Here is a 13,127-nt window from a genome sequence, read left to right as displayed (position 1 = left end):
GGGTCCTTTTTGCTCCACCTAATGAAGATATGGGTCAAGAGGGATTCTCTTGCGCCATCTTGTTTTCTTGTTGAGCCATGCATGTGCTAGTTGCTCATAGTGATGTTGTTGCTTGAAGATTGATTTTGTGCGCCATACTTGATGCTCTTGCACCATTTAGATCCCCGTTGTGCCAACTTGGGTTGTTGTTGCGCAATGAAGAAGCTATTACGCCATCATGGACCATCTTGGTACATGATGTGTGGTATTGATTCCTTTTCTGTGCCATGTTGAAACAAGTATGCCTAGAAGATGATAATGCTAAGAAATGTTCCAGAAGATGTTTCATGGCCAATTGTGATTAGTTGACACCATTCATAGGCCTATAGGCCAATGGGCTTGGCCCATTAGAGTTTTAGGTCTGATCCCTCAAGTACAAATAGGGATGCTTGTGATGGGTTTTGGTCATAAGACATCCTATGTGCTCATACAAACCCTAATGCTTGGATCTAGGTTTCTCTATTGTACATGCTTTGAATCCAAGACTATAAACCCTAATTCTAGCATATGGAAATCAGAATTCACATGTAAATAGGTTTAAGAACATACCTTGATTGTTATATAGCAATAACAATCAAATTCCTCCTTGAATTGACCTTGGAAAGCTGAGAGTCACAAGTGTCACTCCTCTAATGGCTTACAAACACCATAAGCAAGTAGAGAAGGTATAAAGAGAGAGGAGGGAGGTTAGAATTCGTTTCTAAGACTTCTTGGGAAAGGATACACGAATTCATGACCCTAGGGGTGTTTATATATAGGTGTAGAGATAGGGTTTCAGTCATTATCCTTATCTAGTTGCTTATCCACCAAGCAACCAATAAGATAATCCTTGAATCCTTATCATACTCGAATTCTAAGGGATTTACACCTCAAATTCGTTCACCATATATATAAGATAATCCTTACCTTATTTTGTAACTATCACATAATTACAATTCAGCCCCTCTAGTTTAATTAATTACACTTGATCACAAAATTAATTCTTAATTAATTATTGACCAATATTAATTAAACAAATATGATTTCTCCTTTAATATATTATTCTTATAACATATTAATAAATAATATTATCCTCTCTCTCTATATATTTCTCCAATCAAGTTGCTTTGGTGAAGGCAACCCAAAAGGACCATGCACCATCGGGTCAAGTACATACCAAAATAGTTATGGACTTAGACACTAATCCAACAGTCTCCCACTTGGATAAGTCTAATAACTATTCTGCGTATGACTTCGGATCCCGATCTGCAATCGTAGCTTTCCAAAGCCGCTGTCAACTCTGATCATATCAGATACGCGTGTCCTTAGATAAGGGATCATATATTCCTCCATTCTAGATATCATATGAGATATGATTTCAAATCATTCTCTTTGTACTATATCTCGATTCCCGATTTATGACGACTGACTAATTGAACAAATCAAATTAGCCCTAGCCCGGCCGAGCATTTACGTTTGTCATCACTAAACCATCGAGGGGCCCAAAGATATCGCTTTTATCCTACTTTGGATAAAAGGAACGGATAAAGTTTGATACAATGCTCGCTTGTACTCACGCACCGAATCACACACAACAATATGTTTTATAACACCAAGTTACTGGTGCGTTTACATATTATCAATGTGCAACCGATTCGCAAGATACAACTCACACATCTCGGTTTCAAGAATATAAGATGTTATCGTCTCACCAATCACTCGTGATACAATCCATGGAGTGATCCAAGTGAGCGTGGGTCAAATCCAATGCTCAAATCACATTCATAAGCACTCATGAACGTTGCAGCAAACATTTGCTTATGTCTAATACTCTTTTAGACAATCCACACACCAATTCACGACAATCTTCATTCATATCTACTTCCAACATATGAACGACTGTGGCCCGTTTGAATAATTCAATTATTCTCAATAAACTCAATTATTCTGGAAGTCAAAACATGCAAAGTGAAACACAAGAATAATACTAATCCCATATGGCCTCAAACCTTTGAGTATAAATAAAACGCCTTTTATTTATCACCATATTGATTACTCATTATTTGTCGTTTCGGGTAATCAACTTCTTTCTTGAATTCCAACACTTGTCCCATGCTCCTAGCATGCACACAATGTTTACCTATGGTTCTTACTTTGTGAAATAGATCTCATTGAATACATTTCCAATCCTTCTCATTTCACAACTCCAAATCCAGTTTTCATAAGTCAAAGAATATCAAATTCTTGCTACTTATAGAATATGCTAGATTCTAACATTCTATGCAACTATCCTTTCGTAATGTCACTGCACCAAAGTCACAAAGACTATTGCCAATGATATTACAAAGTCCTCTATTGGAGATTGTTACACGACAATTCCTTAGATATGATGTCTCTCACTCAAAGTACATTCTTTGAACATCCTTTTGCATAGAAGTTTCTAATCTAGTCATAGATTTCTCAATATTCAATTCCCAATATGGACACACTTCCATATGTTCCATATGACAACTCATTCTTAATAGAATCTTATCTATTTGTAATGATGTCGATATGGTCCATCCAATATGGAAACATTTCCATATTTTCCAATACTATACTTCCAACTACTCACAAGCGACCAATCCTCGTCGAACTTTGGATTGTCCTTTGATAGTTGTTTAATTATTTTAGTCAAAACCGATTCTAGTCCCTTTTCCCTCTAAATGCGCTCGACATTTGGAAAATTTTAGAATGGTCAAACATTAAAGCATTTGCAATCGATCCTATACCCGAAGCGTATGGGACACGACGCATAATGTTTTATTTGCTATGTTCTCAAAATTCGAATAGTGAAGAGGGATACCGTAATCATAATCGAAATTTTAAGAACACACTTTGTACCTTTGACTAAATTTTATTAACATTTCTCAACCTAAACCTTTAGATTTGAAATGAAGCATAATATTCTCTCCCTTAATTATAGCAAAACAACTCTTCAACTATTGCGACTTTGCAAAGTATGACTCTTGTTTTCTATAATTAATATTGCTAACCTTGCAATACTTTCCTTAATAATCATACAATCATAACTTTTATGCTCCCACTATCTTGATGATTATTATAAAACATAACACTTATGCTCCCACTAGCTTCGACATGTATTCATAAACATCTTAACTTTCAGAAAAACAATGCTTATTGAATTTCTTAAGTTCATGTTTCTAATACTTAGTGCTTTGATAATCTTTTATCAAGGTTTCTTGAACTTATACACATTTGCCTTCGATAGTTCATATGTGTGTCTAAACAATTAAGACTAATTGCCAAACCTCACAATTCAAATTATGGAAAGGGATGCCGTAACCATAATTGAATTCGAGAATGCAATTTTACAATCACTATCTTCTTAAAATCTCTCTTAGTGAAAGCATTTCTTCACAATCATTTTCATGAAGGAGGAAATCTTATGACACTTAGATTTGAGCGGTGTATGTGTTCTTATCCATGTGAATTTGTTAAAACTAAAGTTTACGACAAATTCAAACTCATATGGACCGAGCTTTCTTAATCTTGATTTCTTGCCTTATGGTAGCACAGCTGCCCACCACGTCTTCCAAGTAGTTAAGCAGCTCACCCTTTCCTATCAATGTAAATTTGTTGATTAAGGTGCTTTGCCTTTTATGCGTTCAAAATGAGAACTCATAGAACTCACATGCATAATTAACTCGATTGGATTAGCACAAAATCAAAATAATGTCAACACGATAGGTTGTAAACCTCAACTCGTGTGCTAGTGATGATCGATAAGGTTTATTTGATTTGTTCTTGAAACCTTTCAAGGCCATTAAGACTCCCACTGACTCCTTGACATATAAGATTCTCTTGTCAATAAACATTTCTTGACAAGCAAATATTCAAGAGTTAGTGTAGTTTTTATCAAAACACTTCATCAATTGGTCCTAGTTGGTCTTTGTCTTATCCAAGACATCACAACTTTCCACATTTAATGAAAGTTACAAACCTTCTTAATACCTTTCACTCAATGTCACAATCTTAACTTTAAGATTTGTTATTGGAACGAAATATGATTGACTTATTGATTTAACCATTTCTTCAATTCTTGATTCCTCTTCTTAGACATACAATTGTACTAAGACTCACTTAGAGGATCAATTGAGATATGGTTATTAATCATTAAGACCTATCATAAAGCATAAAAGGTACTCTCCCTTCATCTTAGAATGGAGTAACTTTTATCTTTCTGCCTACTTGATTCTTCTTATTCGTTCTGCTATTGATTTAAACCCTTTAATCAATTCAGAATTACACCTAATCATGTAAGTATAATCATATTTACTAAACCTTTAGTAAATCATGACGAATGTCTTTGTTACTCTTATGGTGGACTTGATCAACATGCAACTTTGTGTATTCAATCTCCAAGTCCTTTACTTGACACTTTGTCAATGAATTAGTCTAATTTCCAAATATGAAATTTCTCATTCATCGTGCAACCAAGATGCATGATTCCAAGTTTCTGTCCAATTGAAACTTGGGCGATGAGAAACTCTCCCTATTTGGTAAATTCTCGACTTTCCATAAATAACATAATAAGAACCAAATTCATTATTGCTAATAATAGAAACATTTTAACATCAATTTTTCATACATGCCATTGTAAGGATAAATAAATAAAATTTAAAATCAAAATTTATTTTATTGCGGAAAAATTTGTCCTTACAATGCAACTCATTGAAAAACTTATGTTAATACATCTTTCTTTGCAATCTAATTCTAACTCTAAGTAGTAGCTCAAGAATCTAATCTTCGAGAAATGCGATCGAAATCCATTCCTTCACGGTTAGATTCTGCTCACTTCTTCCATTAAGCTTCCTTTCTTTTCTTCGATCCATCAATTGTAATCTTATCACATTATGTATTAAGAATCTAGAATAGAAGCTTAAAAGAGTTAGTTAATGGATTTTACCTATCTTAGAGCCATACGTTTCGACTCTCCCATCTCTTAGATCTCTTAGGTAAATAGGGCAGCTTCGTCTCCAATGCCCCTTCTCTTGGCAATAAAAGCAAATCGACTCTTTTGGAATAGGACATGGAACTACTTCAAACATCGCCTTTCTCTTATGATCAATTTTTTCAATCATAGCATGTCTTTCGTTGCCATTGTCTATATCCATAGAGGTCTCGAAGGCAGATCCACCAATCAACTTTGCTTTTCTATTACGCCAAATCATTGCTGATTCAGCAGCAATAAGCATATAGGTGAGATCTATAAGGGTCACGTCGTAGTTCATCATATAGTACTCTCTTACGAACTCACTATATGAGTTGGGAAGTGACTGAAGAACCCAATCAACAGCCATTTCCTTTCAGACAACGGATCCCAACATTCTTAACCTATCAATGTGTGACTTCATCCCTAGGACGTGTGCACACACGGACTTTCCTTCTTTATGTTTACTTGCCAAAAAGGGCTTGAGTGATCTTGAAGTTTTCAAGCCTTTGAACTTGTGGGTTAGGGAGAATAATTGGAGGAGGTAGAGGAAGTGAAGCATGATTTCTTGTTCCTCGATCGAATCGTGGAATATCATCTTCATGTGGAATGCTTGTTCCACGGGATTTGGGAAGACCATAGTTGTCGAACTTTGACATCTACAAAACGGGAGAAAAACGAATTCAAGTTAGTTGATAGATTGAGTCCTTAGTAAATCACCCAAATGAGATACTAAGGCTAGGACCCAACACAATATTCTACAACTCGGGAGAGGGATGCCGTAACCCAAATTGCAGAACATTTGAAGGTAAGTGAATGACGATTCACTAATTTCCACCACGAAAAACGAAAAAGAAATTTAAGTTTTAAATCTATGAAAACTCCTAGATCCTTTGAGATACATTGAACTTTCAATGGCATGTTTATATCTTGATATGCCCCTCTTGTTTGTGACTGGGATGCCGAGGATCACAAAGCGGGTGTGAATAACCATGCAAACTACATGGTGCCCTCACATGTTACAGTCACCTATTTGATGTGCCGGTAAACCACACACGCTCCACCAAACTATGACAAACATTGAGTCACCCTTTGCTACCTTTGCTTAGACCCATTTAGTGTGTCGGTTAACCACACACGCTCCACTAACGTCTTCGCAAGGGCACAAAGTGTAATTTCATGGAATTGCATCAATTCACTTTTGCCTAAGTAACTAAGATTGGGAATTTTATGAAAACATTTAGTGACTTTATATTTCATTATAGTTATAATGGAAGGTTTTGTCCTATCCTACCTGTTCGGCTAACGACCCTCCACTAGTCAAGAGTGCGATGGGTAAGAGTGGATACCCATTCAATCGCCATTTTATAGGCAATTTCCTTAAACACCCCTTATAGACCAGCTTCGTGAATGAGGCCTACTAACGGTAAGACTGACTTTTACTCATACATATATATAATATTAGACTTTTAATGTTATATATATAGTATAGGGTGTATTTTATAACTTTTAAAATACTATGTGGTTAACTTTAACAATTACACTTTTAATTCTATTAAATGGTTAACCTAAACTTTTATGGATTTATTAAACCTCCTTTAATTATACACCTTAATTAATTAATAAAACCATAAGGGTGTGATTTGAACTTTTTCAAAACAATACTAGAGTTATAGAATCTAACATTTCTAATTAAACTTTTAATCAACCTTTAAATTCCAAAACTTGAGGGCAAGTTTTGAAACATTTCAAACCATAAGGGTTTAGAATTTAAATATGCATCAAAATTAAACTATTTAATCAAAATTTAAATTCCAAAACTTGAGGGCAAGTTTTGAAACCTTTTTTCAAAACATTAGGGTTTCAACTATTTAAATTTCAAAACTACAAAACCTTGGGTTCAAATTTAAACTATGAAACCTAAAGGGCCAAATATGAAACTATTTCACAAGATAATACAAATCTAAATTACAAATAATCAAACTTTATCTAATAAAACAAGTGATTATCTAAATTTTAACAATTATCTTCTATTTAGGTGAGGATAATCACATAATAATGAAAAAATTCGGATTTTATCACAAAAACGAGTTTATGGTAATTATCCAAAACCAAAACAGGAAGAAAATCGCGAAAACGAGCTGTCAGACACTTTGACTCGTCGAGTCTGGGCTTGGACTCGTCGAGTCCAGCTGACTCGGCGAGTCAAACCTTCAAAACTCAAAAAAATCGATTTTCAGTGCTTATTTCGATCAAATATGCATCAATACAATAGAAACCAATCAAGGCTCTGATACCACTGATGGGTTTTGGTCATAAGACATCCTATGTGCTCATACAAACCCTAATGCTTGGATCTAGGTTTCTCTATTGTACATGCTTTGAATCCAAGACTATAAACCCTAATTCTAGCATATGGAAATCAGAATTCACATGTAAATAGGTTTAAGAACATACCTTGATTGTTATATAGCAATAACAATCCAATTCCTCCTTGAATTGACCTTGGAAAGCTGAGAGTCACAAGTGTCACTCCTCTAATGGCTTACAAACACCATAAGCAAGTGGAGAAGGTATAAAGAGAGAGGAGGGAGGTTAGAGTTCGTTTCTAAGACTTCTTGGGAAAGGATACACGAATTCATGACCCTAGGGGTGTTTATATATAGGTGTACAGATAGGGTTTCAGTCATTATCCTTATCTAGTTGCTTATCCACCAAGCAACCAATAAGATAATCCTTGAATCCTTATCATACTCGAATTCTAAGGGATTTACACCTCAAATTCGTTCACCATATATATAAGATAATCCTTACCTTATTTTGTAACTATCACATAATTACAATTCAGCCCCTCTAGTTTAATTAATTACACTTGATCACAAAATTAATTCTTAATTAATTATTGACCAATATTAATTAAACAAATATGATTTCTCCTTTAATATATTATTCTTATAACATATTAATAAATCATATTATCCTCTCTCTCTATATATTTCTCCAATCAAGTTGCTTTGGTGTGAAGGCAACCCAAAAGGACCATGCACCATCGGGTCAAGTACATACCAAAATAGTTATGGACTTAGACACTAATCCAACAGCTTGCTAGGTCATTTTGTATCTTGAATTGTAGAGTGATAGGCGAATCTCTGTGTAATTGTACTTATAACCTCTGTGTTGAGAGCTCTGAAATAAAGAATACTCCCCTACTCCCCATGGATGTAAGTCACCTTGACTGAACCACATAAATACTGTGTCTTGTGTGCTTTTGGTTTTGCTAGTTATCCAGTTACTTCCTAACAGATAGAATATTATGTATAGAATAGCAATTTATGTTTAATTTTTAGGGACTTTTTATTTTGAAATATGTATCTTTTGATGTATTGGATATTTATTTTTGTTTCTGTAGAAATATTATGTTACTTTTGGTTTTATATTAATTGTATTTTTATAAATTAGTATAAATAGTCAAATTGAGCTAGTGAATTTTATTGAATAATGGTACGAAACAGTTGCAATGGTATTGCCTATGGAAAAATTGCAACGAAATTTGGTATGAAAAAACTGCTAAAGAGATTTAATTGAAAATTTGTGTAGCAAATTCCGTAGTTATTCAACTTTAGCTACAAAATTTCAGCTTTTTGCTACGGAATTTTTCCATAGCTACACTGAAATTTTCTTGTAGTGAAATTATATCTAGACACAAGTGTTCGTATCCCGAATACCAAAGAATCTAATATATGCATTCATTATTATACAATATCATCATGGAAAATCAAGATAATATACCATGATCCACTACTAGATAATTTAGTTTTAGCTACAAAATATTTCACAAAGAACAAATTTTGTTGGAAATATTCATCTATTTCCTTCAAACTTACGCAAAAAGTGGTATCCAACAAAATTCCAACAAATTACCGATGGAGGTAGATACCACAGATTTCGCTGGAAAAAGGATATGTAGGAATTCAGAAGGAAAAATTGTGGCAGGAAGCCTTGTTGACACTTTGTTGGAAATTTCCTACGAAATATTCTATTGGAAGTATGTTAGATATTACGTTAGAATTTTGTACGAACTGTTTTTCCCACAACCCTTTTTCCAAGAAATCTTGTTTCGTTGGAACTTTGTGGCTAAATGTTGCTTCCTACTAACTATCAACACAATAGTTTGTTGGTAGCCGTCCAATTTTCTAAGGGAAAATGACTTGACAGGGTAATGAATTATCATTTTGTTCAAGTTTAGTCACTTATTTTTTTGTACCCCATTTACCATTGAACTTGTTGTAGTTGTTCAAAAAATACCTTTATTACTGGTTACTAATGGTTTTCAGTAACTCGGTAATCTCCGACGACAATCTGGTCATCTTCTCCGACGAGTCAGAGAACATTACTTTTTGGACGATTTCAAATCTTTTCCTGAAATCATTTAAACCAAAAGAACGCAAATATAAAAAACACACATATCAGAAATTGACTAAGACATCTTGAAAATGTTTATTTCCATGGATAACCTTCAAACTATTTCATAAATAAGATTTTTTCCATGCCATGGATGAACCCTCAAACGCCTTTCAAAAATAAAAATATGACATGCCATGGATAAACCTTCAAACCCAGATCTAAAAACCCATAAACAAAATCAAAGGCTTTGTTCTCAGATCTACACACACAAATCGATTTGTACAATTTCAAGGAGGTGCTTAGTCATGTTCTTACGTCGTCAATTTTCTGTAGTGCCAACATCTTCTCACGAGAAAGGGGTTGTTGCTCGACTGGAAAGTGGTTTGTGGTGGTTCGAGCTATTTAACAAGTGGTATAAGGTGGAGGTTCAGTGATGGTGGTTTGGCTGAGTTTAAAGTGGAAGGCAACCTTTGGTCTTGTTTTGATGTCCGGTGGACGGAGAAAGTGGCGATGGAGGTGATGTGTTATTAGGAAGATGATGAGCATGAGAACATATTTGGGTATATCTGACATACACACATCTAGACACACATGCTTATTTTTACATCCATCACAGAATCCTTGAAACAAGGTCTCTATTTTCTTCTTTATTTTTCAAGATTTGCAAAAAAAAAAAAAAGAAAAAAAAAAGAAAACGACTAGCCCCTTTTCTTCCTGGATGAACCTTCATTAATTTTCACCGAAAAATTCATATTTTTGCAAGAAAAATCATATATTCATCAGAAAGTTTATATATTAGCCGGAAAATTCAACTTGACCCGCTAAACCAACAATAGCTAGTCATTAATTGCTTTTGTGAATATGAAAAACAAATTGAATGATAAATAGTGTAAAAAAGAAGTTACAAAATGTGAACAAACACAATAGCCGGTTACAATAGTCATTTTCCTATTTTCTAGCCGTTTAGGTGACATGACGTGGCCGTCTTATGGGTCTCTAAAGAGAAATTAAATTGTTTTTACTTTTTATGCCTACAAATGTTTATACCTAATTCTATATTTTTGTAAGTAATCGTATTAAGGCTATATTAGAAATATATCAAATACAATTAAATTGAATAGTGATTTGTCATAATTTTAATAAGTAGTAATAATTGTAGGCATAAATATAAGAGGTAATTTAATTTCTAGTCTCTAAATAAGGTCAAGAGATGTTCTTACCAACCTTTGCTTGTCAAATAGTGCACATCGATGTAAGCATGATAAGTGTTTTCCATTAATTGCATGTATTCCCCAATCCGTGAAGATCTAGAGTAAGGGTTGATGCACATGAAATGTGCCTGATTTCAATCCGTTTTAATTATGTCAACATAACATTTTATAACATTTTTCGAATATGGGATTTTATCAATGTTGGGAAGAATTATTTTTTTCTAACGACCGGCTATTTTATGGATTGCAGTGGACATGGAAAAATCTTTTTCGGAATTAGCACAACAGTAAAATAAGGATGTTTCTCAAAAATTACTTACTGGCAATCTAGTTAATTGTGTATTAAATTTAGTCTAAGTGTTACGAAAACAAAACAAAATGAAAAATATATGAAAAAAGACCGGAGATTTGACCTTCATTAATTTCCTTTACAACCCCAAGCTCATGGCTATATATAGTCATGCACGGATTGGTGCATGATGTACAACTTCACTCGTTTGAAAGTACATTCAGAGCGAAATGGTAGATTCTCTCACCATATATGAGAGTTTATTATCCAGATTTAGGAATGCTTATATTTTGATTATCAGGATCGAGTTCTTCATTTCACTTTTCAGTAATTTTTTTATCCGTATGCAGGCCACAGCCAGTACTGATATATTAATTGGACCTTGGGGAGGTGAGGGAGGAGATACTCCCTGGATATTCAAACCAGATACCAGGATTGTCAGTATATTGGTCCGACATGGAGACGCAGTTGATTCCATCAGCTTCACTTACAAGGATAACGAGGACTTTGAAGATCTTTCTGAATTATATGGTGGCGATGGTGGTTTACTTGAAGGGGTGAGCTATAATTACATTTGTTACGTATACATATGTATAATTTATATTCTTATTTTGTCATATAACATTTAATTATTGATAATATATTTGGGTCTTCAGTTTTCCTTGTCTGAGGGTGAAAACCTCATTGGAATTAGTGGAACTTTCGGAAAAGTTTCAAACAACATCGTGATTACATCATTGTCTTTCAAAACGGACATAAAGTCCTATGGGCCATTTGGCACAAAGGATGGGGAAACTTTTGCTGTACCGGTCACTAAAGGTAGAATTGTTGGATTCTATGGCAAACATGGGGCTTTTCTTGATTCTATTGGTGTCATTCTTAGTCCCGAATAGTGAGGCTGGCCGACAGAATGTATGGCATGCAGCATGCATACCTGTTCGAAGTGGTACCCTTCTCATAATAAAGAAGCTTGAGAGAAACATATGTGAAATATAAAGTTGTGTTGTTTAGTGGTTCAGATCTGCCACTCGTATATGATCATAGCATGTCTACTCAATATGCGAGAATATATATGAATATAAGCTCACATATATATGAAGTTAATTATAGTTACAATAAGCAGTTGTTATGTACGGGTTCGTCATGTACTCCTTAGTTAAAAGCTTCTAATGGATATTTTTGGTTTGCTTGTTACATAATGATTCAGTCATCAATATCTTTTTTTAAGGTGACATACATATTCATTTATTCCTGAAACTACTATTTAAATCTCACAAGACCCGAACCCTCAATTCCAAAAATGCATAAGGCGGTACTTTTATTGGTTTTTGTAGAGACCACAAATCGGATAGATGTATCGTGTTTTTAGCTGACAGGGTGGCTCAAACAATTTGGGGCTCTAAACGAACCAAAAATTTGGGGCCCTTTAGCCTTTACTATACTTACACTAGTTTGTAAGTCAATCCATGCTCCTGACTTGTATTTTCTCTTAGACTTGATTATTAGTTATTTGATTAATAAGAACAATGAATAATCACCGACACACCTACAAATGAACAAACTATAAACTTGAAGTAATGGATTATGTATTAATAGAAATACTCATTGCCTTGAGAATAGATGATAATGGAAAGCTCAAAATTGGAAAACTCGAATTCTATATTCTGTAATAGAAAAAATATAAAAGTGAAGATTAAGTTTTTCTTTTTTAGTTTAAACTTGCAGGCTTTAGGTAAAAGGAGAACTCAAACTTGCAGGATTATAGTAGTTACAAACAATTCAGTAAACACAAATTCACAAAAACACAAGATGTAAACAAATTAAGGTATCAAGTGAAATCAGATTAAGGTATCATATAAGTTGTAATATCTTGTAATGATGCTAGAAACCTTTAACGTTCTATAATATTCCTAAAGATACCAACAACGCAAAAAATGAGTGGAAACACTAACTCAAAAATCAAAAAGAAAAAAGAAAAAAAAATCGAGAATAAAAGGAATAAAGTGAAAACGGAAACAGATAATGGAAAAATCTGGCAATTAACCCATAGATATGAGAAGATACCTTGAATCATAGAGTCTTCAGTGAAGCCGATAATTCAGCAATCACCGAATCAGGCAACCTTTCTTTCACTCTTCAACAGTTCAAGAACAAGATTGGAGAAGTCTACTAGAATATTTCCATAGAACTAGTCAATCAGGTTTAGAGTACA

The 13,127-nt window shown here is 34.1% G+C and overlaps 1 protein-coding gene across 1 annotated transcript; it reads left to right on the top strand.

Annotated features, from left to right (window-relative positions):
* Positions 1–11,017: 11,017 nt before the first annotated feature.
* LOC145062540 (protein GOS9-like) lies at positions 11,018–12,091 on the top strand. The gene is made up of 3 exons (XM_079010130.1): positions 11,018–11,148; positions 11,266–11,472; positions 11,572–12,091. The coding sequence occupies exons 1-3, from the start codon at positions 11,146–11,148 to the stop codon at positions 11,806–11,808; spliced, it is 447 nt and encodes a 148-aa protein (XP_078866256.1). The 5' UTR covers positions 11,018–11,145; the 3' UTR covers positions 11,809–12,091.
* The last annotated feature ends 1,036 nt before the right edge of the window (positions 12,092–13,127 follow it).

The sequence above is a fragment of the Lactuca serriola genome, chromosome 7 (genome assembly GCF_051521515.1).
Source record: "Lactuca serriola cultivar US96UC23 chromosome 7, Lser_US96UC23_V15, whole genome shotgun sequence".
Classification (NCBI taxonomy): Eukaryota; Viridiplantae; Streptophyta; class Magnoliopsida; order Asterales; family Asteraceae; genus Lactuca; species Lactuca serriola.
The sequence above is the reverse complement of the archived record's forward strand: the minus strand, read 5'-3'. Positions and strand labels throughout refer to the sequence as shown.

Bases quoted from the DNA above. Each gene is read 5' to 3' on its own strand.
- LOC145062540 (XM_079010130.1), top strand. The intron at 11,473-11,571 runs GTGAGCTATAAT...TTGGGTCTTCAG, and splicing joins ATGGTGGTTTACTTGAAGGG to TTTTCCTTGTCTGAGGGTGA.